A 27,450-nucleotide genomic window follows, 5' to 3' on the forward strand; every position below is an offset into this window, starting at 1 on the left:
GGGAGGGGGGGGGGCGTGGCGCACCTTGGCCCCGCCCCCCCGCGCTGCCATGGCGACGCCACACCCCCTTGTCGGTTGCTGCGCGGCGGGCGCGCGGCTGAGGTGAGCGCGGCCCGGGCCCCCCTCGGCTGCCCTGAGGGGACGCGGGGGCGCCCCTAAATCGTCACGTACCTATTTTTTAAATTACCCGAACGCTTCGCCTGCGGTAGCGTTAGCGGAGAGTGGGAGCCACGCGGTAGGCGCGCAGTGTCGCCCTCCGGGAGAAGAACTTTGCCGAACCGAAACGTTTCGTCTCCCCTTGGCCCGCGGCTCGTAAACTGCAGTTCTGCTGGGACCGGGCCTGGGCGGCATGCGGCGGGCGGGGGCTGTGCGCCTCCTTCCCAGAGGGAAAGTCTACAAACAGATCTCTGAGGATGAGGTAAAAGAAAAAAAAAACAAACAAAAAAACAACGGGTAAAAGCCAAATGAGTTAATTTTGTTGGTCAGCTGTTTGCTGGTTGTTAAAGTGGTGACCTGAAACCAGAGGTCAGTTGCAACCTTTCTGGTTTTTGTTTGTTTTACTAGAAAATAATTGTGTGATCTTCAGCATATGCTTTCCAATACATCTGTGGGTGTTCCTGTGTCTTTATTGTGTATCGGGATTTATTAACTGAAAGCAGAATGATTATAATTACAACCCAGTAGTAGAAAATAACTTAGGCGTAATAAGCCAGATTCAGGCATTTCTCCCTCTGCTGTTGACTTTCCTTGTAACCATAAGCAAGGCACAAAGTCCTGTTCTCTTCAATTTTCCTTTCTGAGGAAAGGGATTTTTTTTTTCTCACTTTGAAAACAGCCTTGGATGAAAATTGTTATGCACTTGCCAAGCAGTGTTCATTATTTTATCTTTCTCTTCTGCCGCCTTTCCCCAGCGGTTTCTCTCAATTATTTTGTTATTATTCTCTGTTCAGTATGTTGGAAACAATTCTAACCATTTTGATTACGGTTCTTTGAAGGTTCGCTTAGTGTGCTCTTTGGATGAAGTAAGGAACAAGACTAGGTTTTCTACAAAGAGTGAAAGGCTCGCTTTGGTTAGGGATTCAGAAATTTCTACTGATGCCGGGCTACTACCATGTTACCAGCAGAGGCGGGTTGAAAGAACTCCCTACAGTGACTCCACAGAAAAGCCACCACTGTACAGGTAGAGAACAGAAGCGTAAAACCTCAATTATATATTCATGACTATAGCTATGAAGTTGTAAGATTTGAACTGGGAGCTAGACACTCCTGAATTCTTGGTCAGAGCACTGATTTGTAATAGACCGTCTCCTTGCCAGATGTAAATTGAGCATAATGAGGTGCGGCCTGTTAAAGTGCAGATTAACAAGCCAATATTTGCAATGGCATGCATATTGTATGGCTTTTCTTTTTATGTCTTTTTTTATTCAACGCAATCTAGATATAAGCCCATTCCGATACATGTTTTTGACCTATATTTTAAACTATGTTAATGGTTTACATGGTGATGCAGTAACGATTATGTAATGAGCAAGAAAAGAAATTAGTGTGTCCATCCTTTTCACTCTAACACTTCTGCTGGATGACAACACCATTATTCTCGCTTCTCCCAAGTAGAAACACAGTGCCCAGCAGATGGGAAGAGCAGCGGGCATATAGAGGTGAACTCCGCATTTCTTGCTAGTTCTGATTTAACGCTTCATAGAGTTTTATACCTTTTAGAGATAATATGTGTGTCTTTGTAGTTTACATGTATTTAATCTAGCATTTATTTCTTTTGTGCCATCATAACAGATTTGAGGTTGTGATCAACCCAGGCTAGATAATTACTCAGTTCAATTCGTTTCAGAAGTAGCAACATTGATTCTTTGAATCATATTCTTTGAAGTTAGAATGATCCTTATGTTCACTTAAATGTTACGTTTTGTTAATTAAATTGAATATCATATCCATTGCAAGTCTCTCCTCTTTCCTATTTAGTACAAATCAAAGCTTTATTCTCTTTGGGTTTCAGAGAAGCCACAACATTTCAAAAGGCTTGGAAAAGTGTAGATGTAAATGCAGCTGAGGAAGTCAGAGCCCTACCTGATTTTGTTGGTAAAAATTATTTCCTTTAATGTCCAATATTTTAATTTGCATTCTTAGGAGCCACCATTCTTATAATGGTTTTAGCTGAACAAGGTATGAGATCAAGCGCAGAAGTGACCTGACACATTTTTGATGATTTGTAGGTAATTTTGAAGTTGAAGAGTCTACGCATAGAAAAAATGGTTGTAAAATTGGCAATCAATCACAGTTCGTGTTTAGATGGTAAATTCCAGTTACGATGTAAGCAGATCTCATTCTTGGAAGTTGCAATTTTTTGCATCATACTTGAACTTAATTCATAGCTTCCAAGCTTTTATCCTTCTGAAAATCACAAATTACTAAAATCAAAGGAAATTTTAAAATATGCTTTACTATTTTTAACCTACATTTGCATAGGTTTCCTTTCCCCAGGAAAGCTGTCGTGCACTGTAATAACCGCACAAACTGCAGGGGTCAGAGTGTGGATTTAGTGATTCATTGTGCATGCGTTATGTATTCTGCAGCAACAGTTCCAAGCTACATCATCCTCATTTCTTTCGTGGCAGTTCCTGAGGAAACAAGCAGTAATATCTTGGAATGCCTGTCAGAACACCGGCGAGGCCGTCACAATGAAGCACTGACCACAATGTATCGTGAGCTTGCCTGCATTGCCAGGGTAAGACTGGATTTTGTAATCCAGGTAGCCTAGAGTGCTATATTAAGGTCAGGGCCTAATACTCAAAAGATCAGACTGACCTCTGTACCTTTTTAGGAGCTGGAGCCCTTTGTTTTGGAGCCTGGAAAATTCCTTCTGACAAAACTGATGGAATCTGATAGAAAAATTGAACTTCTATTTAAAAAGATTGAGTTCGATGCTACTCTGGAAGGTTTCTCGATTGAAGTAAGGCAGCTCATGCCATTGTCTCATCTTCAGTTATTTGTACCTGGCCTGTATAACATAGCTTCTGATGTCTTGCTGTAGTTTTAAGATATAAATGCTTATTTGGTTTTGGGGTGGGGTTTTTTTTGTTTGTTTGTGGGTCTTTTTGACATTACTTTTCAGTGAGATTGAGAGTAAATCCTTCTTGCAGGATTTGAAAGAACTGTGGAACGTCATCCATCAGGAATCCTTGACCAGAAGGAACTGGATTAGGGAAATGGATGAATCCTTAAAAAAGGTTGAATGGAGTCGAGCTGATAAAGTGAGCTGCAGTTTTAATAGGTGTTAATTAAGCATAAGATTATTATTTGCTCGTAATGCTGGATGCAGAGCAAAGAGAGGCTAGTTTCCACAGGAGTCAAAGGGGTCTGCCAGGATTTCTGTTGTGTAGGTGATTACTGTCTTTTCCAGTTACAAGGTGTTTGTTTCTTCCATAATTACCTATAATAAAGACACAAAGAATATGTGATCTGCTTTTATTCTCCTGCAGGGTTATTTAGGTCAAACTGTCAACAGATCTAGTGTTATTTTGTTGGGACATACCTATTCTGCAGCTGAGAACGTGCACAGATGTGCCTTAGCTAATTTTAGTTTGGCTAGGCTGCGTATCCATAGCAGAGATGCTGCAGTTATGTAGGGTTCAGCCTGACCTGTAAAAGTCATTGGACATCACAGTAAATGTTTGGGTGAATAAACGGATAGTCCGTAAGAAAGTCCTTGCTGCTTTGTCCTTGTAGGCAAACAAAAGCTGAAGCTGTCTGTTATACCTGTGTCAGTTTGTCCTCTCTTTGTAACGTCCAACAGCATCACCAGTAACTTCTCCCTTTGATTAGTTATGAAAATACCAGAGATGAACACACTTGCTTAAATTTTGTGTCTGCTAAAACAACCACCGGTGGATTCACTGCAGATATCTGAAAGGAAATTGTTTTGATTTTTAAATTCAGATTGCAGCCTGAGGAGCCCTCTATTATCATTAAAGAGAAATCAGTCGAGTAGTAACCAAACGGAATATTTTAGTTACTATTTTTATGAATGATTAAAAATTCAGTATTTAAGACATTTAAGATAGGTATTTTAAAATTAATTTCTCAATCTGTCTATCAGCCAGTTGAATTTATTGTAATGGAAAAAAATTGTCTTCTTCATATCGTTGCTTAACTTGGGAAACTGGCGTTTGAGTTATACAGATTTATTTTTTTTCTGTATTCTTTTATTGCACAGATAACAGATGTACTGAGGAAGTATACTGTGAAACTGGAGGGAATTTCCTTCTTCTTGTCAGCTGACGTTTACAGGCTCATGAATGATGAGGCCATGGTAAATCTTTTATTTTGAGAGTCTGTTACCTGTGAGAAGATCGCAATCTGAATATTCCCAGAATGTCTTTTTTTCCAAATGTAATTCATTATTTCTACCTATCAATCACTGCAATATAGGAGAGTTTTCTGTTTTGCAGAGTGTTATTTATCACTTGTATTCCTTTTCTCTTGTTTTACATAGAACAGACAATTTTTTTTTTTGCATGTTATATGCTGCTTTTATTCCTGGTTTTATTTTTTTTTAATATGCAGCTGATTAACAGAGCACTGTTGGCTAATCAGAGGGCAATTGCCAAGCTGTTCTTTAATCTAATGAAATCAGAGATGAAGAGGGAATTATCACATCGATTGAGATGGCAAGATAGAGTCAAGGACTGGAAGCTCATACATAAGAACTCTTTAGTTCACGCTTTCAGGTCAGAAATTTTACAATTATAATTTGGAGTATGAATAACACAAAGTGACTAGTGTTCACTTGTGTTTTCTATAAGCAGTAATATTTCATAATTTTTCTGTTATGAAACCAAAAATGCTAAAAGAACTTAGCATTCATTTTTTACCTGGTATGTATAAAATGTAGTTTGTATTTGTATTTCAAATATGAAATTTTCCCAAACATATATTTACTTCAGTGTATTCTTCCATCCTACAGAGAATTTATGGCAAATGAAGAAATACAGAATCCCCCAACTGTGAAAACAGAAATGGAAAATATGATAACAGAACAGATTTTACTTAGTGAAAGGAGACTGGAGTTTCTGCAGCACCTTGGGTATGACAAAAGAGAGAACAAGAACAAAGGAAAACAGAATTCTTTCTAGAGTTAAGAGGGACTTGACTACAAAGTACACTTTGCTCCCTTTCAGTGTGCGATTGTACAATGTAGCAATAAGGTAGGGCCTAAACTTCTTTTAATGGAAAAGATGCATTCTTGGTTTTCAACGCCCCATTACACTAAACAGGGGGTGATCAAGGGCTAGAAATGCAGGAACAGAACAGCGAATCATACTAACATTTGAAACGTGGTAGGAAGGGGCAGACAAGGATGGGTAGGTAAGTAAAAATTAGTGATCTGGTCAAGGGATCATTTCTGTGTGGGAGTTTAATTTGTATAATAAATTAAGAAAGGAGTCTTGTTAGAAATCTAACACTGCTATGTTTGAATGTCCATCCTGACAACAAGACGATGGTTTGTGTGCAATGCATTACGATATTTACAGTTTTTCTTTTACCATCTATGTATCAACAAGATAAATTACAGCTAGTTCCTTGTCAGTAAACAGCGGCCTTGAAAAACAGCAGTCATCTTGTTTTATTTTCATTGCCGACATGACTGTAAATAAAATAAAGCACAGTAGTATGGTTACTTTGATTCATAATTTTATCCTTTAAGAAGTGACTGCATTATATTTGAAGATATCTGACTCTTGTTTCCTATTTTGGTAGTGATTTGTTGCCTCCAACACACACGAAAGCTGACATAAATGAATGGTACAGATCTTTGGTGAATTTAAACAAAAGTATAGGTAAGATGGGAAATCAGAAAAACAATCTGGAATTCAAGCAATTCTTTCTTCCTTTTTTTTTCCGTGCAGTAATGAGACAGAGGGTTGCTTTGAAAGTGTATGTTTGCTGTATTCTGTGTTCCATGTGTTTCCATGTACCTTCTAAGTCGCTTTGAGCACCGATACAATCAAAATAAGCTGTCTATTGCATCACCTCCCTTTTGCCAGCGCGTTTTTGCATGGTGAGATAAGTCAGGAGGTGACTTGGTTAGAATTCACCTGGGGAAAATAGAAGGTTAACTTTAAATCAGATCATTTCTCAATCATACAAAAATACTCCTTTTTATCTCTTGGAGAACGAGAGGGGAAGTATTTCAGATGCTTCCTTTCTCTGAGTCCTGTAGTGTGCCTTCCCCCTGTGTGTCTGTCTTCTGTTTCTCCAGAGCACATCCTCTCTTAATGTTAGCAGCCTGTATAGTATCAAGGTAGTTGCTAGCAATTGTAAGTAAGTCACTACTTGTAAGCATAATGATAAAAGGATTTGTATTAAAACATCTTATTTTATTGGTTGGTAGTGTGAAGACACTACTGGGAGGTATCATCTGTGCTGAGACTCATGCATGTGCTGAGACAGAGGTCCTCTGTCGTGTTTCCATTTCACACTGCGCTTACAACGGCCTGTTCTTCCATATCCTTCAGATACCCACAATGTGCAGTGCATGATGAAAATACACACCCAGTATGAGAGGGGCCTGGAAAAATGTTTGGCAGAAATGCAGTTATGCATGGTTAGTATCACAGCTTTGCGAAATCTTGGAAGGATTGTCGGTAACTGTATAGAATGTGTTGTCACAGTAATATGGGTTTGAGGATCCACCAAACATTGAGATAAGGAATGAAATTACTTTTTAACCTTTGTCTTATTCTGTTAGAAAACTTATTGTCCATTTTGCTTCATAGTAGGGTGTGGTATTTGTACCTGAAATGTGTAAAAGCAGTAAGAAATACCAGTAATGAAAGGAGTACTGTCCCACATTTAGGTAGACAACTCGGGGTCAGAACCCTCAGCCTTTGTGATGAATCTGTCTTATTTTGGGAAAGAAATTCCACCTCCCTGCTTCAGTTTCTTCCTTTGTGTCCAAATAGAATTGTATTGCTTACTCACAGAATGTGAGATCTAGGAGGCTGAATTTTTCTCTATCCGTTCACAAGAAAAGAAGAAACCCTAAGTTTAGCTATACTCTCTAAAAGCCACACAGCAATTTATGTTATGTTATGTTCCTGTCAATAACTTCGCATTCTTCTCATTTAGAATAACCTGTTGAACTTTTGCACAAAAAAAGAGGCTGAAGAAATTGTGAGTTCTGAGTTACTTCAGTTGACTGAGAAACTAAAAAGTCAGTTTGAAGAAGAACTGGAGCATATGGATGTACGTTTATTACATCTGGTTGTATTACTCATGGGAGTAGTGTGTTCTTCCTGCATACTCCCTGAGATGCCATATGCATCTTAGGCTATTGGTGTCATGTTAGAAAGAGGTCCATAGTGTGACTGGACAAAATCCCCACAAATGAAGGAAGTTTGGTGTGATTCAAGGAGTAATTGTTTGGAGTAACAAGGAGTAACAGTTCCTAATTGTTTGGTTTATATTTATAATAGGTTGTCAGGGATGAATTAGGTATAGCTCATCCTGTCTGGAGGCAGAGGGATAGATTTAAATGATCTCCCAAATTTCTTTCAATCCTATCTTTTATGATTCCATACATGAAAATGACTGGTCAGTTGTTCCTAAAACGATAGATCGCCATAATTCAGGGCAGATGCAGAACGTAGTAATTCTGCGCTTCACAGTACCAGAAGAATAAATGAAAGTTTTTATACTCAGCTTCTAGAATAAAAATCCGCATTCTTATCCAGCTTACTTGGACTATTTTTTCCTCTCTAAATATAAGAGAGTGTGTTGAATACTGATATTGTACTTCCAGACAGCCTTTTATCATGTCATATGTCCCCTTACGCGTTCATTTCACCTTCCAGCAAACGGTTTAATAATAACTGTTTCACTTATATGTATTTCTTTAGAGAGACTTTGAGGAGCTGGCTAAACACAATGAGCAGAATTGTGAAGACTTGGGCAGCTATTTTCTGGAGGTGATGGGTCTCTGGGATGTCCATCAACTCAAACTGTCCCAGCAGGAAGGTGAACTTCAGAAGAAATTAGATGAATGCAGATGGAAACAGCATAATTTAATACAGGTATAAACATAAAATTTAGGATGTGGTATGATGTAAAGAAAGGGCTTCTTAATGGAGAGAACCCTCTGGAATTCGAAATAACCTGGTATAAAATTTAAATGTATTCTTTGGCATTCATACTGGAATTTCTACAGGGTAGTTTCATCCTGTCAGGTGCATTTTTTGCGAACTGCTTGATTGACACTTAATGAGCATTCATATCTTATTCTTGATATGGCAATGGTGATAAAGATTATATTTTCTGTATTAAGTGTCTGCAAGTTTTTATTACTCATAAGATACCGTGCAGGTATAGAATCTTGTTTGTATGTCAAGTTCTTATATTATGGATCTATCATGCAACTTGGGGTGTCAATGTCAAAGATGTTGTTAATTATCTATGAAAGATCTTCATAATAGACAAGTTTTGGTAAGGTAGCCTCCTTTCTTGATGTAGAATATATGTACATAGTTAAATCATTTGTTTTCTAAATAGTTATGAAGCATTTTATTAATTACTAAATCATTTTTACTGGTTTCTCTTTATATGGCCTTAGGTGATGGAAGATAATCTGGCTAAAATTTTGGATGAAATGAGAACAGCGAGCTCTGAAGAAAAGCTGAATAAATATTTGGAGAATGCACTTTGTTCTTTAGATGACATTAGAGCTAGGTATGAGATTTGTACTGCAAAATTAGGAAGTAAAGCATATTTGAATGTTGTTTGTACTACTTAGGTCTTGTTTATGCTGTAGTGTAAAGGTGTGGAAAAACACTGCTTGATACTTTATGTAAGAAAGTAAAATAAAATTTCCATATTGAGCATATATATATATATATAAAAAATACACACATTTTAGAAGTAGAGCTAAGGAAGACCAAGGAATACTGGTATCATTTTAAAAAGATACCAGATAAGTATTATTATGTAGTATAACATGTCACCCATGCCAATAGTATAATTATTTTCAGAAGGAAAAAGTAGTAGTTCAGATTCTTGAATCTCAGGAATCAGAAAGCACAACACCTGTGCTCCCAGATTTGATCCCTTTCAAAGTTGCAAGGACTAGAAGTTACTAATAACTTTGAGATAGCCAAAGATTATATTTTGGTAATCTTTCTATTGCATTTCCCACGATCAAGCATTTGCATCTTTAAAAATGACATCAAAATTGGCACATACCACTCTCAGCTGAAGATTGTAGCAGAAGGTTTGAGGATTAAATAGTGAGAGAGGAAGCAGTTATATTTTCACACCCAGCAGGTGTTTTCTGTCTGTCTGATTGGAGGGACAGTAGAAGAGTGGTGTTGACCTGAGAGTCAGATGCACACACCTCGTGCTGTAACTGTGTTTAGAGCTATTGATTCAGTAGCCTTTATAGTCATTAGGAGAGATTTAAAAGAAAACACAAAGGTAACGCACCTTTTATGTGAGTGAAAATACTGAAAGCATGAAAGATCTGAAATACTTAATTGTGAATATTTCTTAACTTCTGTGCATTTATGTATTTGTAATGATCTAATCTCTACTAACAAGCCAGGATGTGACTGTATTCAGGCTAAACAGATATAGTGCAATGTTTAGCCTAAAGGTTTTATGAGATTGGTCAAAAAGCTAAATTTGGATTTAAAGACACTGTAGTCATATTTGATTTTATTTCTATATATATTTGAGTCTCTTAAACAGTGACCTTAAATTTGACAGGTATGAGACATTCAACCAAGTTCTAATGGATAAACTTATGGCTTACCCAGAAGCTATTTTGCAGAAATTGATTTCCTATAGTATATCCATCAGCCAATATTTTAACGTAAAGGAAATCTTCAAACAGGTATAAAGAGAACAAACAACTTCTGGTTTAAAATGGTGTATTAATTTTTCATTTTTGGGAAAATTTACATTAGCTTTAGAATTTAGATTATATAAACTAAAGCATTATTTTAGCCATAGGACTGAAGTACTTTTGGTAGAAATAGAGGGGAGGAAACACAAAACCTTTCTCTGTCCCACAGTTTTAACTCTGTCCTTGTTACAAACAGCATTTCAGCAAATTCCCATGCCTTTTAAACAGAAAAATGCAAAGTAACAAAATTACATTCATCAATTTGAGTGTTACAGCTCCTTTAGAAAGTGATCCATTCAAGACTATCGTATCTTATTGAAACATATATTTTGAGAAGGAATATTAATTTATTCTAAGCAAGCAAATCCTTATTTTCAAATTGTATGTGGTTTTTGGTTGTTCTTTTTCTTCTAGAACTTGCAAGGAGAGATAGAATTCACATTTCAAGATCAAGGTAATACCTCAATGGTACAAACAGGTATTTTTGCTTGTTTTGTTTTTCAATCTGTATTTCTTTGGATTGTGACCAGTAAAACTCTGCTTTAACTGGAAAGAACTAGTTAAGGCTTCAGAAGCTGAACATCTGGTGGAGCAGCAAGCTGAGAGCATTGTGCAAGAAAATGAAGGAAAGCAAAAGATGGATAGTCATCAACAAGAAAATGAAGAAACAAACATAGCTGAGAATGAGGAGATCTTTGCTCAGGAAGCTGAAGAAACAGAGGAAAAAAAATATGGGGAGAGTATTCCTCATGAAAGGGAAGGAACTGAGCAACCAGGACAGGGGGTAAGCTTTACACAGGTAAGTGAACAAGACAATAAATTGGAAGGTGAAAGAATTCTTGCACAAAATAATGATGCGTAGGAGATCTTCTTTTTGCTGAGGTTAAGTCTAAATTCCTTAAAGTACATTAGATTTAGTTTGTACACAAAGTATGCAGGAATCTATTGTTTTCATTTATTTCTGGACTATTAGAGCTTTAGATCCTTTTTATGGGGAAATGGAGTGTATAAAACAGTTTAGAACAATTCCTTATGCACTGATTTTGCCCTTGTAAAAACATTTTCCATATATATTTTTTTTAAATACCTTTCTTTCTTTCATTCATCATAGCGTTCTTAACCCATGGTGAATGATTTAAGCTGTATTTTTATCTAAGTATTAGTTTTTCAGGTCTTTAGTTACGTGAATTTATTACCATACAAAAAACTTCTTAAAACTTTAATGACTCTGCCTATTGAGACTTGCAAGCGTGTTCTCTGTATGGATGTTGTTCAAATTGAGAACCAGAACACTATTCTTAATATCATTAGGGTTCCTACAGTAGCTCGTGCACTGTTGATTCTATGCTTATAGCTTTAAAGATAACAGATGATGATTTCCAGTTGTTTCCTAGGCTGTGTTTGACAGCAGCAAGGCAGAAAGCCCTGAGATTGATGTTGAGACCTTCTCCACTTCTAGTGGAAACACTTACACAGTTCTTGGAGTTAAAGAGACAGAAAAAACTGACATCCAGGAGACTTATTTTACAAAATATGAAAAAAAGGAATCGCTTCCTATGTACCTGAAATATGTATTTATCAAAGAAAACGTGTTTGTAGAGCTGAAGAAACGGTTAGTAGAAAACAGTTTACGTTCTTCATTTCCCTTTAGGTAATAGTCAAATTTCAGCTGTTTGGAAGAAATATTAGACTAAAGATGCAAAAATTATCTAATTATTTTGATGTTATTCTTCCTTTTAAAATGATAAAAATAAGAGAATATTTTTATATTGCTTTTCATCCATGGCTCTCAAAGTACCACACAAGCATTTACCTCTTACAGAACATTTATATTTTACAGATAATTATTTAGTGACAAAACATGTTACAGAAAGGCAAGTAATGTGCCCAAATTCTCTGCAGAACCGTGAAGGTAAAATGCCTGGTATTCAGTAGTATGCAGCCAGCTTAAAAATTCTACTAGTATTGTGCAAATGGTAATGAAATTGTATCTTCCTGTAGTCCTAAGTTAAATTCTTAGAATTAATATATTTAATAAATTCAAATGTATTACTTACTGTTCCTCAATGTAATATTAATTTTTTAATCATAGAATTCGCCTCTGCTTTTTTGAGCACTTGGAGAAATGGTTTCCGGAGTCCTTATCCAACTCCTGTGCCATTGTAGCTGCCAAGAAAGAAGAGCTGAATTCAGAACTTCAGCTGCGTCTCCACTTGCATCAGCAAAGGCAGGAGGACATAGAGATAAAGATCTACAACGTTAGAGCTGGTACCGACTTTTTTTTTTACTCTGAGCATTACACATCTTCATTTAGAGATGATCATAAGTGGACCAAAATCTGTTTCAGCATTAGTTGTCTCAGTAGTAGAGGACAATAAGAAGCAGTTGAGACTCTACTAATTCCTAGTATAATACATTACGCATATATTTTAAAAAGATGTTTGTTTTCTATAGCTCATACTGGTTTCTGCGTTGTTATGTTAGGAAAATATCCAGCAGTGCCTTGATCGGTGACTTGACTGTAAAAGATATAGAACATTCACTTTCCACTGCAAATATTTGTGAATGCTCATTCAGCTTGAAATTATTTAACAAGAGTTTGCAACGTACAAAACATAATTTTTAAAGTGTTGCAGAAAAAGAATTAGCAAGTGTTGGAAGAGACAAAATGCAAGGGCTTGGCTTCTGAATACAGGAGAGGAAGGATTTAGCTGTATGAAATATTATGGAGCAGATACAGATTGGCCACTAATCAGAACTCTTTTTTTTTTGTATGAGAAATGACAGGTTTTTCTGGTGGAAAAAAATTATTTAAGACAGGTTTGTTGGTCTTTAACATATAAACGAAAAAATTCTCTTTTGGGAGAACAGGAAAATAATTTTTCAATTCCACCTTTTCCTGCAAAGAGGGCAAGTGCCTTTTCTGGCAATTTTCTTGAGGTTGATTGTCTAGTTCTTGATTTATCCAGCTATCATTCCAGAAGGGAGACCAAAAATTATATAATTTTTTTTTTCCATAAAAATAGGGAGAAGTGTATTTTCCATTTAAAAAAACCTCCTTTACCTTTGCTTTTCTTACAAGACTAAGAACAGGGAGATAATAGAGGTGTCATCAGTGACCAAAAATAAAGGAAAAAGAGGGCTTAGAGCAAACAACAGACATCTGTGACTTGAGTGGATTAGGAGCTACCAGGGATATATGTCAAACACAGGAGAAAAGTCAAAGAAACAGAACCAGATTTTTTTTTTTTTCTAATGTTTTAGCCACTCTGAGATCTGGCTTGGTTTATTTTACCACTGCTTCTGATAATAGGTTGGCTGGTGGTCGTGATAGTCTACAGTCAACAGGGAATAATGACCATATGGTAAAATTTCTTTTCTTATCAGCGGAACTGTTGCTTCACAAAGAGCGTCTAGAGTGCCACTGCGCTGGGGTGGTGGAAGCTCTGAAAAAGGAGAGAGCTGATTTTCTCAAATTTTGTGATGGGCAAAATAACATCATCAAAAACTTACATTCACGAATATGTGACATGGAATCTGTCTTCCTCAGTGCTCCTATGACTGAGAAGTAAGTGTGCTACAGGTGTTGCTGGCTGCGAATTTCCATAGTTAAATACTGCTGATTGCTCTCTGTCTGTGGATTGGATTCTGAATCTGGTTTATGTCATTACTATTCAATGATGACTGCTTCATGAAACTTAAAAAATGTAAAGAATTTTTGTTTCCTTTATCTTTCCCTGAAGAAATTAAAATCACTACTGAATGGATGATAATCTTAATATATTTTCAAAGTGCTGGCAGTCTTAAAGTAGAAAAGATGTTTCGTCTGTTTAGATTTTATCCAGTTTACTGAACCTGCACAGTAATAGCAATTGACTAACTGGTTTTGAAAGATCCTCTTCAATAGCTTCAACTGATGGCTGATATCTTCTGAGCATCCATCCAAACAGTCGCAGTTCAGTCAGTTGCTTTCAGAACACTAAAATACTCTTGAGTTCTCAGATTTTGTTCATGTCTTTACAGCCATCAGTCTCTGAATCGTAACATATGTGCTTCTTCCTATATGTTTTCCCAATCTTTTTATTGTTTGCTGTTAGGTTAGTTTCTTTCAGCAGCAATCTGCACTCAGAGCTACATAATCATCTGGAAATGATCCATGTTTCCCTGAGGAGTTACCGGAACTATTTGGAGGAAGCTTTAGGAAAATTAAGGGATTCAAACGTGGATTTTCTCAGAGCTTGCAGGTATAAAGATTTCATTGGAGGGCTGTCTATAAATAGTTAACTGTTTCTGGGCTTCAGTGTTTGTTGCATAGGCAGAACGGTAAAATTAAAGTTTATTTTGTTGTTCATCTAGTTTGCTATTTAAAAAAAAATAAATTGTTAAGCCACAATTATTAAATTGTTTTCATCACATTTGTGTTGATATCTATGTTTTAGAGCTGCTTAGCTAAAACAGTCTTTGAGAAATGGAAGACTCATAGCCAATTGCTTTTACTTTGTTTGTTGATTTCAGATTATTTTTGGAGGGAGGTAACTTTTCTCCCGAGGAGGTAAAGTCTTTCAGCAAGTGTCTTCAGGAAGAAAGTAAGCGTATTGACTCTTTTGAGAGTTTAATCAAGACAGATTTGGAGAAAATGGAATCAAGCTGCTTGGAGCAGGTGTGCAGAGTTTTATTCTTTCAAATTATGTATTATATTGGCATACTTGGCGTCGTTTACAATCAACCTGCTCCCAGATTGTGACTGTAAGGCTGTTCTGTATGGCAATTACATGATGGAAAAAATAAGTAGAAATGGTGAGTTCTATTATTTAAGTTTTAAAAAGTGAAAATCAATTAGTACTGTTTCTTGTTTCTGGCATTCTTAAAGGCTACTGAACTTATCAACCAGTCTGAAGCAAAGTTCGGTTATCTCTTCATGAATCGAGTCTTTATGGAGAAGGTCCGACGATTTTTGACAAACCTACAAGTGCAAATCAAATCAGAGGTACAAACAGAAACATCAGAACTTTGTTTAAATGAATTATAATAATTTCTCTTTTATTCAATTGAAGAGATTTTTGTCTGAATTTGGAGTGGATAAACGTTAAGTGACTTTTTATATTGATTCAAAACCTGCTTTCTGTCATTATCAGCTTAAAACTATGTTTTTACTACTGCTGCAGCTATGCTGGAACACTATGGTCTTGCAGCATGTTGAGTACATACACCTGAATATACCAGCATTTTTGTGTGGTGCAGTAAAGGACATGAAGTGTTGCTTTTGTGAATTATTGTTTTCAGCTTCTTTGAGTACCAGTGATTGAGTGCTTTTACCAGCAAGTCTAGTGGTTTCAAAGTGGAGCCTCTGAAAATTCCTTGATTGAGATTTCACTTCACCAATATCTGCTTTTGATTTAGGTAGCAAAATCCAATTTGCAGGCAGTGACATTAAACTCTCATCTGGAGAAGCTCCATCAGAAGATAGATGCTTGTGCTCATCCTACTGCGGTTAAAGAAGTAAGTTCTAATCAACACAAAGTAGTATTTAATTTGACTTGGTATTTATTTGACTCACTGTGCGTGTTTGTGTAATGTATAAACTAGTAATTTTCAGGCAGACTTATGTTTATACATATCTGGGGAGTGGGTGGAAAGAAGTACCCTGCCACAGAATTTTTGCTCAGGAAGGTCCTGTAGCTGTTTTCCTGTTTGCCAAAGAAAAACCTCAGCCTCTATACATCCGTGTAAATAAAATGGTGACAGAACAGAATCAAGTGATGTTGTATGCAATAGTCAGCATATTTGAAAAGTCTGAAATAGCTGGCTTAGTAAATACCATCTACATTATCATATCTTTCAGGCTTTGACATCTGAAGAGTGGTATGATTTTGCCAAAGAAGTGTTGAAAGAACTGAAAAAGAGGAGCCAGTATCTTGACTGCTTGCTAGTAAAAGCAATGAGGCCTCATGATAATGTAAGATAGCACTTAAATTCTCTGTATTTTATTTATGTGTATATGTTTTTTAAAGTTTTTTTCAGAATCTGTGTTTTGAATTTTTGAATGAAGATGCTGCATTATGCCAAGCTGTCCAAGACATTGTAATAGTAGGTCAGCTTTTTCAAGAGGCTGAGTAAATCAGTCAGCACTGAGTTTACTAAATGTTAAAGATGCGCAGGATCGCAATGAGTTGTGATGCTCAGTCCTTTGCAAGAGTTGATTTTCAAGGTGCAGCACTATTCATAGGTACATATTTCTTGGGTTTCTTTAAATAATTTAAAAAAACCCAAACAAATGTGTCCTGAGGAGATTTATTTTTTTCAAGTGTTGTTGTTTTGTTGTTGTTTTTTTTCCTTCCTTGTCTGGAAAGTCTGTCTTTATTTTGTGCATCTTTTTTTTAAGGGTATATACTTAAATACTGCTTATAATAATTATGAGAATCCACTTGTAACTACTTTTAAGTGTTTCAGAGTTGTATAGCTCTAACAACATTACTACTAGAATTATAAAAAACTTTCTTTCAGCCTGTGAAGAAAAATAATGTATGTTTGGGAGATCTGCTTTTGTTATCAGTAACTACCTGTAATGCTTTCACTACTTTCCTGCTACGGTCAACAGGGTTTCATTTTTCTTCCCATTTCAGGAGGACTTTACCCCTCCTGCAACGGATGTTACATTACAAGGTCCAATTGCTGTTGCCATTCGAACAGAGCGTGTCAGAGATGAGAACAAAGCGATGGTGATGGGGCTGGATCCTGTCAAATATCCTTTGTTAAATCCAAGCAGAATGGGAAAGTCTGCAGTTGATGATTTATCGATAAGCATTATCAAAAATTTACTTGAGTAAGTAGTTGTTTATCTAAAGGTATTTTTCTGTCATTGTCTTTATTTTCTTTGCTATATATACATCTCTTCTATTCATGAGCCTCATGATAACACTACAAAGGGCTTCACTACAGTATTTTTTAAAATTTATATTCCAGAAGCATATCAAGGTTTTTCTGAATTCATATTTTGTGGTTTACCTTTGCCTATACAGAACAATTGAATGTATTTTTCATAGGTAATACTAGTAAATGCTTTCTGATCAGTCTCGGTTTAAAATCAGTCTAGCTGAGACTACTTTCTTTTTAAAAGCACGATTTCTAATAGTCAAAAACACCCCATTGCGAGTAATGTGACATCTAGTTAATAGCATTATGATAAATTTTACGTATTAAATTTATGTCTGCTATAGTATTATTTTAGTTAGAAGGTGATTACATGCTGCATAGTTGAATGAACATGAACAGTGTGAAATGAACAGTATGACAAGCATATGACTTGCAAATAAATATTTTAATGCGGTTTTGCTTGTAGAAATTCTGAAATTCCAGTTAAACAATTAGTTACTCCCATCAAGGTACTCATATTTGCACTGTCAGTTGTAAAAGTTATCCTATCCGTTAAGTATTATCGTAGAAATTTAACTTCACTTAGCACATGGTAGGGATAGAGAACTTACATAATTCTCCATATAGTCTGATGTTTAACATCAAATGGCAGGGTATTCAGTAGCCGCTTTCTTTGTTTCAGAATTCAGCCATACAGAAAATCTTCAGGCCTAAATCGGGAGAGAAAAGATCATTCACATTCATTAGGACCAGGTGTGTCAGCATTTCTTTTAATATATTACTTTAATCTAAACTGTGGTTCCTAGCATTTCACTGAGCAGGTCTAGCATGCCCCAGGCCAGGGGCTTACGTGCTAGGTCTGAGAGAGCTGTGGGTCCCAACTCTTCTTCTTGGATGTCTTTACTTTGCAGTAAGAGGATTTTTGGCTCTTAACCAATGAAAGCTGCAGAATGAGATAATAATTCTGTAAAGAATACCCACATTTGTGATAGCAAAAGAGAAAAGGGGTGGAGAAAGGAATTAGAAGTGAAGTAATGAAAATATGTAGGGGATCGGGGATCCTTCTCAGTGTATTATCATTCACTCAAAGGTGAGTGCAGAGGTGGCCCCAACTTCTCCCTAGTGTTCCCAGTTCCTCATCTCTCTTCTCCGGAGCTTGACTCCTCCAGTCACTTCCAAGGATATTCCCCTCTCTCTTCCACATTCGTAAGTCCCCATCACAACCGAGACTATGAATGGAGCCCGTTCATTCTCCTTCTTATTCCCCGCCTTTGAGTTGTTTTAAATCTCCTCCCACCTACCATGGATTTTCTATGACATTCCCATTACTCATGCCCCAATGCACAACCTTTGTTGCTGTTGCCGCTAATGAGTTACTTCAGTTCTGTCTGCCAGAAATGATTGTTCCTGCACTTGTCCCCTTAATGTTGTAAGGAAACATTATGGAAATGAGAACACAAAGTATATAACTATATAAAAAAGACTTCAGGTGTCATTTTTACAGTGTTCTTCACCTTTCTTTGTTAAATATAAAGCAATTCTTCTCATATCAAAGAAGAATTCTCACTTAAATGTATCTGATTAAGGTCCTCGGAACTCTGCAGCTCAGATCACCAAGAAGTCATCTTTTATGAAAAAGATGCCAAGAGGAAGGTAAGAACTCTGAAAGGAGAAATTCCACTTACGATATTCCTGTGCAGAAATTTACCTAAACTCTGTCCACTGCCTGTTCCTTGAAAAATTCTTCATGCTTTTTTGTATTGGCCTTCTTTCCATCTGTGTCTACCTTTGGGATCCCTTTGCTGTTTATGTCCTCATGATCAGCACTGCATTTTTTTCCAGATTTTGGCTGGATAAACACTCTTCTTTTTTCTTTCATCTTCTGTTGTTCAACAGTGAACTTGTTGAAATATAGACTAACCCCACACTCAGATCAATATGGCTTAATTTTCAGGTCTGGTGTCTAAATAGTATGTCTTCAGCTTAGGCCATAGATAAATGAAATGAGCTACTGTAATAGTGAAAACAACAGAAAAGATTTGAAGAGCTTTTGAGGAGAGAATCCTGAGAATTTTTTTCCATCAAAAAAAATATTTTCATACACTAATATGAACATAAACATAACACTAGTTTTAGAGCTACATTTTTCCCAGTTTTCCTTCAGTGTCATGTTCGTCTGTCGTGGTTTAAACCCAGCCAGCAACTAGGACCACGCAGCCGTTCGCTCCTTCACACTCCTCTTCTTCAGTAGGGTGGGGAGCAGAGGGAGAAAAAGGAGAAAAAAGCCTCATGGGTTGAGTTTAATAGAGCAGTAATGGAAGAGAGTAATAACAATGATTTAAAAAAATACAAAATAAAGGGATGCAGTATTGATTGCACTCACCACCCGATGATGGATTGCCCAGCCTGTCCCGAGCAGTGATTGTGGATTCCCACCTGGCCAACCCCCATTTATATACTGAGCGTGGTGTCTGTGGTATGGAATATTCCTTTGGCCAGCTTCTGCCTATGCTCTCTCCCAGCTTCTGTGGGAAGCTGAAAAAGTCCTTGACTTAATATAAACATTATTTAACAACCACTAAAACAATATTTATTATCAACATTATACTCATACTAAATCCAAAACACAGTGGCTGCTAGGAAGAAAATTAATTCTATCCCAACTGAAACCAGGACACTGTCATATGACTGACTAGCTCAAATAGTCAGAGAAGGGAAATGCTTGTAGATGATAGTTTCAAATTCGTGTTTTGCCTCCCTAGGGTACAGAAAAACACCAGACCAGTCCTCAGTGAGAAGAGATTCCAGATATTTGGAGAGAAGCCTCCAGAGTCTGAGTAAGTCATGTGTATTTGCATAAATATAAGTTAATCTGCAAAAAAACCCTACCTGTGTATCTTTTTATCTATTTATTTATCATTGTGAAGTACAGAGGCGCACCATTAAATTTTGAGGTATTTAACCGTGATGTTTATGGGTCAAAGTGGTTACAGGAAGTTCCTTTTTGCAGCATAATAATAGTGAATGGAAAAGTCATGCATTTTATTCTGTTTAATGTCTGAAATGGAATGGGTGGCATCATTGCAGTCCATTTTGTACATTTACAAAAAATGGGTTGGAAAATATAAAACAGCCTGCCTTTCAGTTATTTTCACCTCTAAGAAGATCAATAAATTTTATACTTACATTCTTGTGCTCAATATTACATTGAATATGAAAACTATGATAGCAAAACTATTAAAATTAATGCCTAAGATGCCCAAGATGTTTAAGTGGGAATTTTGTTCCACATTGTATTTAAAAATAATTCCAGTAAAGTCCAGACCTACCTTCAAATATTTTTGGTTTATCTAAAATACATAGTAAGCTCTTAAGGTAAGTTTTCAGCACAGGAAGTTGGCTAAGATTGCTTTTTTTTCCCAGTGATGTGGAGATATTCTCTTGTAAGCATTTACAATGTCTCAGAGTCCTTGCTTCTTCTGAAGAGAAGCTGTTCTAATGGGAGTGGTGGTTCTTAGACATTCTGAGTATTTGTTTGTGTAAAAATGTATTATAATAAGCCTGAACAGAATATTTGAAAAACAGTAAATATTGCCAATGTGATCATTTTACAATGTGGTTGTCTTTTTTTTATTATTATTGTTTGTTTTCAGCACTTTTAAGGGGATTATGATGAATATTCTTTGGACGGGTAATGACAGCTTGCTCTGTCTTGCCGAGGTAAGAGAACCCAGTGTTCTTCAGTCACTTTTGCTTTCGTAGGTCTACTCCTGTGTCAGCTAAATAATTTGGTTCTTTGCAATGTTTGGATGGCCATCCAAAAATTTTCCTGTCTTCACCAATGCATTTGTTGTGTAGTATTTGGCACAGCATATTTTTAATCACAGATTTCTTTATAAATATAAACTAGGCATTTCAGAATCAGAGGAAGAAAACTGGTCTCAAATACGAGGATGGTTGATAGCCTTATGTATCTCTGCTGCTGTTATATGCCTAGAAGTGATTTGTTTGACTATGTTATCAACCACTTCTCTGTTTTATCTTTACCTCCCGAAGGAGTTCTACCAAAAAGAGAATCCTCAAATCGCAATGCTTGAAGATCTCCCAGAGACATTTGACCATTGTGCAGAAGTGTTCAAACAGAATCTGTTGTCATACCAAAGTCAGACAGATGATTACTACAATTCCTGTCTTATAGGTAAATTCATACAGTTAAGACTTTTAATTTCTTGTGTATATAATTTTTCAGTTATGTAAACTGAAAATTGAAGTGATCGAGAATTATGTAGCTTTCTTAATCCATCACACTCAGTGGAAAATCTGTTGATTTTACTGGAAATTGGACCAATATTCTTTTTTATATATTACCAGCTACAAAAAGCGTAGCAGAAGGGTCCTTGAGTAAACTGAAAGACCTGCACAGGGTCACATCTTTTAGCAAGTGTATGTTTCTCAGTCAGGGACAGAATCTCCAGGTTGTTTCACCCTTGCAGTGTATGTTCAACTCTGCTGAGTGTTTGGCTTTTTTCCTTGCAATGAATGTTTCTGTGTCACATAAACACCTTGTCTTTTCCAAAAGAATTTCAGGATCAGCTGAAGATGTTTGAGAAGGAGCTCCCTTATATCTCCCAGTTGGCAATTGATAGTCTTTTAAAAGAACACGAGCAGAAGCTCAGCTATTCCACTGGTCAGATTCAGCATCTCTTCAGTAAACAGCTGGAAGGCTGGGAGAATGTAAGGGTATGTATCATGGACATATTGGAATGCTTCCGGTGTAAGCAATGCTAAATGCACCAGAATTATAAAATTTTCTTTTTATTAATCTATTTACTTAATGACTCGCTGCTGAGCTAGCCACAGTTTAGTTTCTGTGTTTGCAGTTAGTCTGTGTAGTTCTTACTGGAAGCTTTGTATTTCTAGAAACTCAGTCCCTTCTCTCACTGCTTCCAGCATTGGGCTGCCTCTTTATAGTCTTGTACAGCTCCACCGGTCATCTTACACCTGGACTGTAAACACTTTAAGGGCTGTGACATTGTGGTATGGCTATACAGCTCATAATGTATGGGTGCACTCATTTGTAGGTACTATGACATACGGATAATGAAATATCATTATTTACTGTCTTTCAAAAAAGAGGTGTATTTTGTCCATTAATATCAGAACTAATAATAGAATCATAATGGAGATTATGCAGAAAATGTTACAGAGTAGTATCTTGAGATCTGAGTATTAAGTTAAAATCAGGACAAAATACGCATATAAAGATATCAAAAATATCTTGTATACCAGTTGGTAGGAGAGATTATTTGTTGTAAACAAAACCCAAGATGAGATAGAGGCCCTGTTCTCCAGCAGAAAGGCAATTTGGTATATATTTATTGCACTGCCAGGTTTATCTGTAGACAGCCACAGAATACACTAAGTTGTCTTTCTGAGTATTTTTATACTTCTTTCTTACTATGATTCAATTGCACATTCTCTACAGAAGGCATTTCTTTGTTATGTATTTACTTAAAGGCTGTGCACAAGAATCGATTACATCCCTCTCTGGGACATCCAGACAACTTACCTCACCTGGACGCTTTGTGCCAAGCGGAAATAAAAAGGCAAAAAGAGCAAGCTGATGGTATTCGTCTCAACACACAGATGCTGCAGGTAACTGGAAAGCCATTCCACAATATGAACTTGGATGTTGCATTTGGAAAGGAGAGTAGATCTTGGATACATTTTTCCTCCCCATCAAAAGTAAACTGGAAAATGTTTTCAGTTTTAGGCAATCCCGTTCATATATCTTTTAACTTTAAGTCATGCATTATCAGCATTAGACCAATAAATACATACATCATGCATAGATTTATTGTGGAACTAGCTAATCTGTTGTATCATTCATAGAACACACTGAGGAAGAGATGACATATCTTAATGGTAGAACTATTGGATATAAGTCTAAATTGCGAGCAACAGTGACATCCTCTGGTTAGTTACATTACTTTGCCAACAACAGACGCCTGGAAAGGTTCCTTCTATCTGCGTTTCATTAGTGCAAATAATTGACATTTTTCTACACAAGATTAAAAACTGGAATAAGCATAATTTTACAGGAGAGATTCAGGAATCAAAACTCTTTTTCCTCTCCATCCTCTAGGGTTATTGAAGGTCAGTTCCCCAGTATTAAAGCTCTTTTTTTACTTCTCTCATGCCACTTAATCAAAATTCTATACTGTCTGCAGAGCATATATATTTTTAATTCTGAGGTAATATTTTCTTCTCCTCTTAGCTCTGCATACACACACAAAAGCCCACATACCCTGTTTTAGAATAATACCTGGTCAAAGCACTTCCACCCAAAGTACCCATATTCCAAAATGGCCTTTGCTTTGGGCGAAAGGATGCATTTACAGGTGCATTCATCAGGTTTAGATGCTTAACACAAATATACAGCTACTGGGAAATATGCAGAGAACTCTAAAGCTTTTTGTATTTTACCTTAGGTATCGGGTAGTGTTGAGAATACTACAGAGAGGCACTTCTATGTGCAACTTAGACCTTATGTCTGTTATCTGCAGCTGTTGCAAAATGTCAAGGTTGGATACTTGCGTAGTTCTTTCGGAGATAAACTAAACGGAGAGGAGATCGAATTATCACAGGAATTTCTCTCACTTGTCTCCAATATCCCAACAGGACTGTGTTGCTGAGTGTGCTCAGAGCTTTGTTTCTGCACTAGCTGCCTTCACCGAAAAGCTGCTTCTGGAATTAGATGAAAGTATCACGGTTAACGATGTACAAGTAGCAAGTAAGTAAAGAAGAGAGTGCTTGTTCAGGCCTCCAGTTCCTTCTCAAAGATTGCAGCAGACTATCCCTAGGAAGAGGAGACTTTTATGTGCTATGGTAATTTAAATTGAAAGATTTGCACGATCAAGCATGCAGAGCTATTTCTTGAAAGTGAAGAGCATCTAGCTGCTTACAGTTACTTCAAAGCAATGCTATTACTGCCACTGTTTTGTTGCTGCTGAGTCTATCTTCTATTATCTCCCAGAAATTGATATACCAAGAGAGAAGACATCCACTTTAATTCGTCGTAAACAAGCAGGACTTCCTCTAGAAATCTGTGAAGTTAAGCAGTTAATTGACCGTGGGAGCAGGTAATATTTGAAGATACTGAACACTGTTCTATGTAATTTCTCTTCTTTAAACTGGTATCAGAAACTGTCCTCATAGTTTCTTGCTGCCTTGTTGAAACTGCTGAACACTATGTTCATCATTAGTGATGTCCTTTAACCAGCTGTGGGGCAGCTTGGGTGGGTAAATGATCTTAAAGAGAGAATAGCAATGTATCCAAATAAATAAAAGTGAATTATCTATTATATTGTAAAGCAATACAATTTCAGTATTATTGCTATGCTACTTTGTTAGCCAGTATTTTTCATTTCAACGCTTTCAAATCTATGAATATACTGTTTATTTTCACTCAGAAGATATGAATTATATTTACTGTGCAAAGATCCTGAAGTTTTAAAAGAATAGTTTGTTGTACTAAAAAGTTTGTTGTACACTAATTGGGTAATCCTTTTGTGGAGATTAAAAAACACATTTAATCTTTTGTACTTTAAGTGCAAGTAACATGAATTAGTATAGTCTGCTCTTGTATCTAACTTTCTCACGTGGTTTTTTTTTGTTTGTTTTGTTTTTTTTTAAAGGACTTGGCCAGGAATACCCATGACTGCTCTTACAGACAATTCAGACTATATCCTTTGCAGAGAAACTGCGTCAGTTACAACAGCGAAGACTACGCTGGGCCACGTAGCAGCAGTAGAAGCAAGAGATGCGGCGTATAAGGTTGGTCTGTGGGAAAGGATTGTGAGTGGGGCTGCTACTGTTGTGGATTTGCTTTGTTAAGAAAAGTATAGCTATGTATAAGTTTTTAATATACACAGTGTTTTCAGATCTTAAAGCCATATTAACCGTGTGCAGAAATCCTCTCTCATGTCCGTTTCTTTGTGATGTTGTCAAAAGCAGACAGTTGGTTTCTCAGGGAGCCCTCTCACTCAGATACATTACAATGGGGAATTGTTTCAGCAGAGAAGCACGGATGGTGTCAGAAACAGAACACTTCATGCATTTCAGCAGCATCACAATACAAAAAGTAGCTGCTGCCACAATGCCGTTTCAATACTGCTTGCTTTCACTCACCTTTCTTTCTAAAGCCTGCAGGTCTAGCCTTAGATCACAAAGGCTGATTTTTCCATAAAAGGTGAAGCTCTGTAAGATACTTACATCCTGAACCATCACAGATCATTGTTTCCACCATAAAAATGATCACTCTTTCTTCACTAAGTCTGCTAGCAGAATGAGCACATTCCAGACAGGTCTGAGACTCTGCCTGGCACTGACGATAGCTTGTGAAACAGTAGTGTTCAGAATTTAGGAGAATATTCTTACAGTAAATAATTTGGAAATAAATGGTCAGAATTTATGCATCTCGTCCTGGAAATAATTGTACTGCCTGCCAGTGAACTGAATTAATTTTTCAAATATATATTTTTATTGGGAAATATAAAATACACTGTCAACAATGGCAAATGCCATCAAAACTATAAATTTGCATGAGTGTTTTATGTATCTAGTTATGGTACCTAAGCACTGGTTACAGTACAGTTTTGAAGTGAACGTAGTTTGTCAGCAGGGTGTGATACAGCAAATGCATGCCACAGAAATATTTTCTGAATGTATGTTGCATTAAAAATACAGTATTTTATGTTTTGGAGCATGGACTCTTCAATTAAAGTGCCTTGAAGTTTTCATAGTAGTCTACAAGTTTCTGTTTAGGTGAAATACCTTTTTAGCAGCTTTGTAATAGTTCAGTTCATACTTGTGACTTAGAATGCACTCTGCCTCTTGCTGGAACTTCTGTGTTTGAGATGCATGCTCTCCTCTCTCTTCTCTAGAGGAGGCAGCTCTTTAATCTTAGGAGCTAATGGAAGTCAGATGAAGATCTTGCATTTTTAACAAAATTTAAATATTGCAGATAATTTAGTTTCAGAATTCTTTAAAAGGAACACAGAAGGAAGGCAGTGAATAATTCATTGTCCGTATAGTTCTGTTGTCAAAGGCAGAAAATAAGTGGCCTGTATGCAATCTTCTGATGCAGTGGATCAGGACCTGGATTTAGACAAAATAAAATTATACTTCATCACTACCAATTTTACCCTTTGTTGTTGTTGTTTATACAGAAATACAAATGTAAACTTGAGCAGGAGTTTGCCCAGATCAAGGAAGAAAGTACAGCTCAGCTGCTGGCAATCCAGCATTGGGAAGAATGGTGGAAACAATCCATCCAGAAGATTAAGCAACTCTATACATGAGCTCAATCAACAATCAAATCTTGCTGATGTCCTTCTGATCATTGTTGGTGTAAACTGACAAGTTTGTATTAATGTCAGTGATTTAGTCCAACAGGATTGTCTATTTTTTGTTTTTTAAATTTCTGTTGCACTGAACAAGTGCAATGGTGAAAGGAGCTATTTTTTGCCTCCTGAAATAAAAAATCTGACGAATGTGCTGTAAATGAAATGTAAACTCTGTGCAGTGCTTCCTAGTTGGATCTCAGCCAGAGTAAAATTAACTCATTATGGTTCTGGCTGGAATAGGAGAATCTGGAAAGCTGGAAGCCCAAGCAGTGGATTTGTACGGAAGTTCACGTTCTAGACTCGGGCATGATTGAGTGTGCCTGTGTCGTGGCACAGTTATAACGGTTAAATGCAGCCTGTTTAATAATGGAGTCCAGCAAGGAAACTTTCTTCAGTGCAGATGAAGCCCTTCCCACGGATATCCTCTCTTTCTTCACATTGTGAACAACACTGTACTCGCAGCTCACTACTTCAGTTTTAGAAATATGAAAAACAGGTTTAGAAATCCAAAATAGTTGATCTGCAAAGAATATTTTCCACAGAATGGTCTACAAGTGAGGTATTTATCTGCAATCCAGAATGCTTTCCAAGGCAGGGCTTGAAAATAAAGTACAGCTTTGTTCTGGGAGGTCAAGCGAGTTCATTTGGGAGTAATATAGTTACTTTCAACCATTTGCTTTTAAAAAACTCTCTGAACAAATTCAAGGAACCTGATAACTATTAAAACTGCTTTAGCTGTTTTTCTGTTTGTTAGGAGATTCTGTCACTAACTGCAACCACATCTATTTCATTTTTGTTTGCATTCATTGTGAGCCCTAGAGTTGTAAATCAGTTGAGGACAAATACGGTAAAAGTCAAAGAGATAGTTTTAGATGCCAGGAGATGTTCCAGACTCATCTGGCTCCAGTGTTCTTGCAGATTTGTAACAGAGAGATTGAAGCAAGGGGGGAATGCATCAGCTGTGCTCCTAATGATGCAATATTTCAAAATATGTGTATTACTTTTCCTGAGGGATTAGATGTTTACTCTGTAAAGACACATGGAAGAACACTATGCCTATTAAAATAGCTGAAACTGCACTAAAATAATCAGAACGCCCATGTTTTCTTTTATTTTGTGTTAACTGTACTATTAAATTTGAGGATAACTTTTATTCTCCTTTCTTCTATCTGTTCCTTATCCTCTGTCCTTCCCCATCACCCAAGTGCTGTGCTCTCTCTCTCAGTACGCCATGGCGATAAGCGCATGAGGATGGTCAGG

At 36.8% G+C, this 27,450-nt stretch overlaps 1 protein-coding gene across 1 annotated transcript; it reads left to right on the top strand.

Annotated features, from left to right (window-relative positions):
• Window positions 1-96: 96 nt before the first annotated feature.
• Window positions 97-27,386, top strand: CCDC180 (coiled-coil domain containing 180). The gene is made up of 37 exons (XM_063353056.1): window positions 97-418; window positions 996-1,180; window positions 2,012-2,094; window positions 2,631-2,740; window positions 2,837-2,965; window positions 3,156-3,266; window positions 4,229-4,324; window positions 4,579-4,742; window positions 4,979-5,098; window positions 5,773-5,852; window positions 6,531-6,619; window positions 7,144-7,260; window positions 7,914-8,087; window positions 8,624-8,739; window positions 9,772-9,898; window positions 10,325-10,364; window positions 10,465-10,709; window positions 11,305-11,522; window positions 12,003-12,178; window positions 13,298-13,478; window positions 14,008-14,154; window positions 14,426-14,570; window positions 14,781-14,897; window positions 15,311-15,409; window positions 15,753-15,866; window positions 16,534-16,733; window positions 17,466-17,536; window positions 18,370-18,436; window positions 19,546-19,620; window positions 20,437-20,503; window positions 20,840-20,981; window positions 21,363-21,523; window positions 22,301-22,438; window positions 23,465-23,576; window positions 23,820-23,925; window positions 24,481-24,619; window positions 26,014-27,386. The coding sequence occupies exons 1-37, from the start codon at window positions 350-352 to the stop codon at window positions 26,143-26,145; spliced, it is 4,662 nt and encodes a 1,553-aa protein (XP_063209126.1). The 5' UTR covers window positions 97-349; the 3' UTR covers window positions 26,146-27,386.
• Window positions 27,387-27,450: the final 64 nt, after the last annotated feature.

The sequence above is a fragment of the Chroicocephalus ridibundus genome, chromosome 15, assembly GCF_963924245.1.
Source record: "Chroicocephalus ridibundus chromosome 15, bChrRid1.1, whole genome shotgun sequence".
Lineage (NCBI taxonomy): Eukaryota > Metazoa > Chordata > Aves > Charadriiformes > Laridae > Chroicocephalus > Chroicocephalus ridibundus.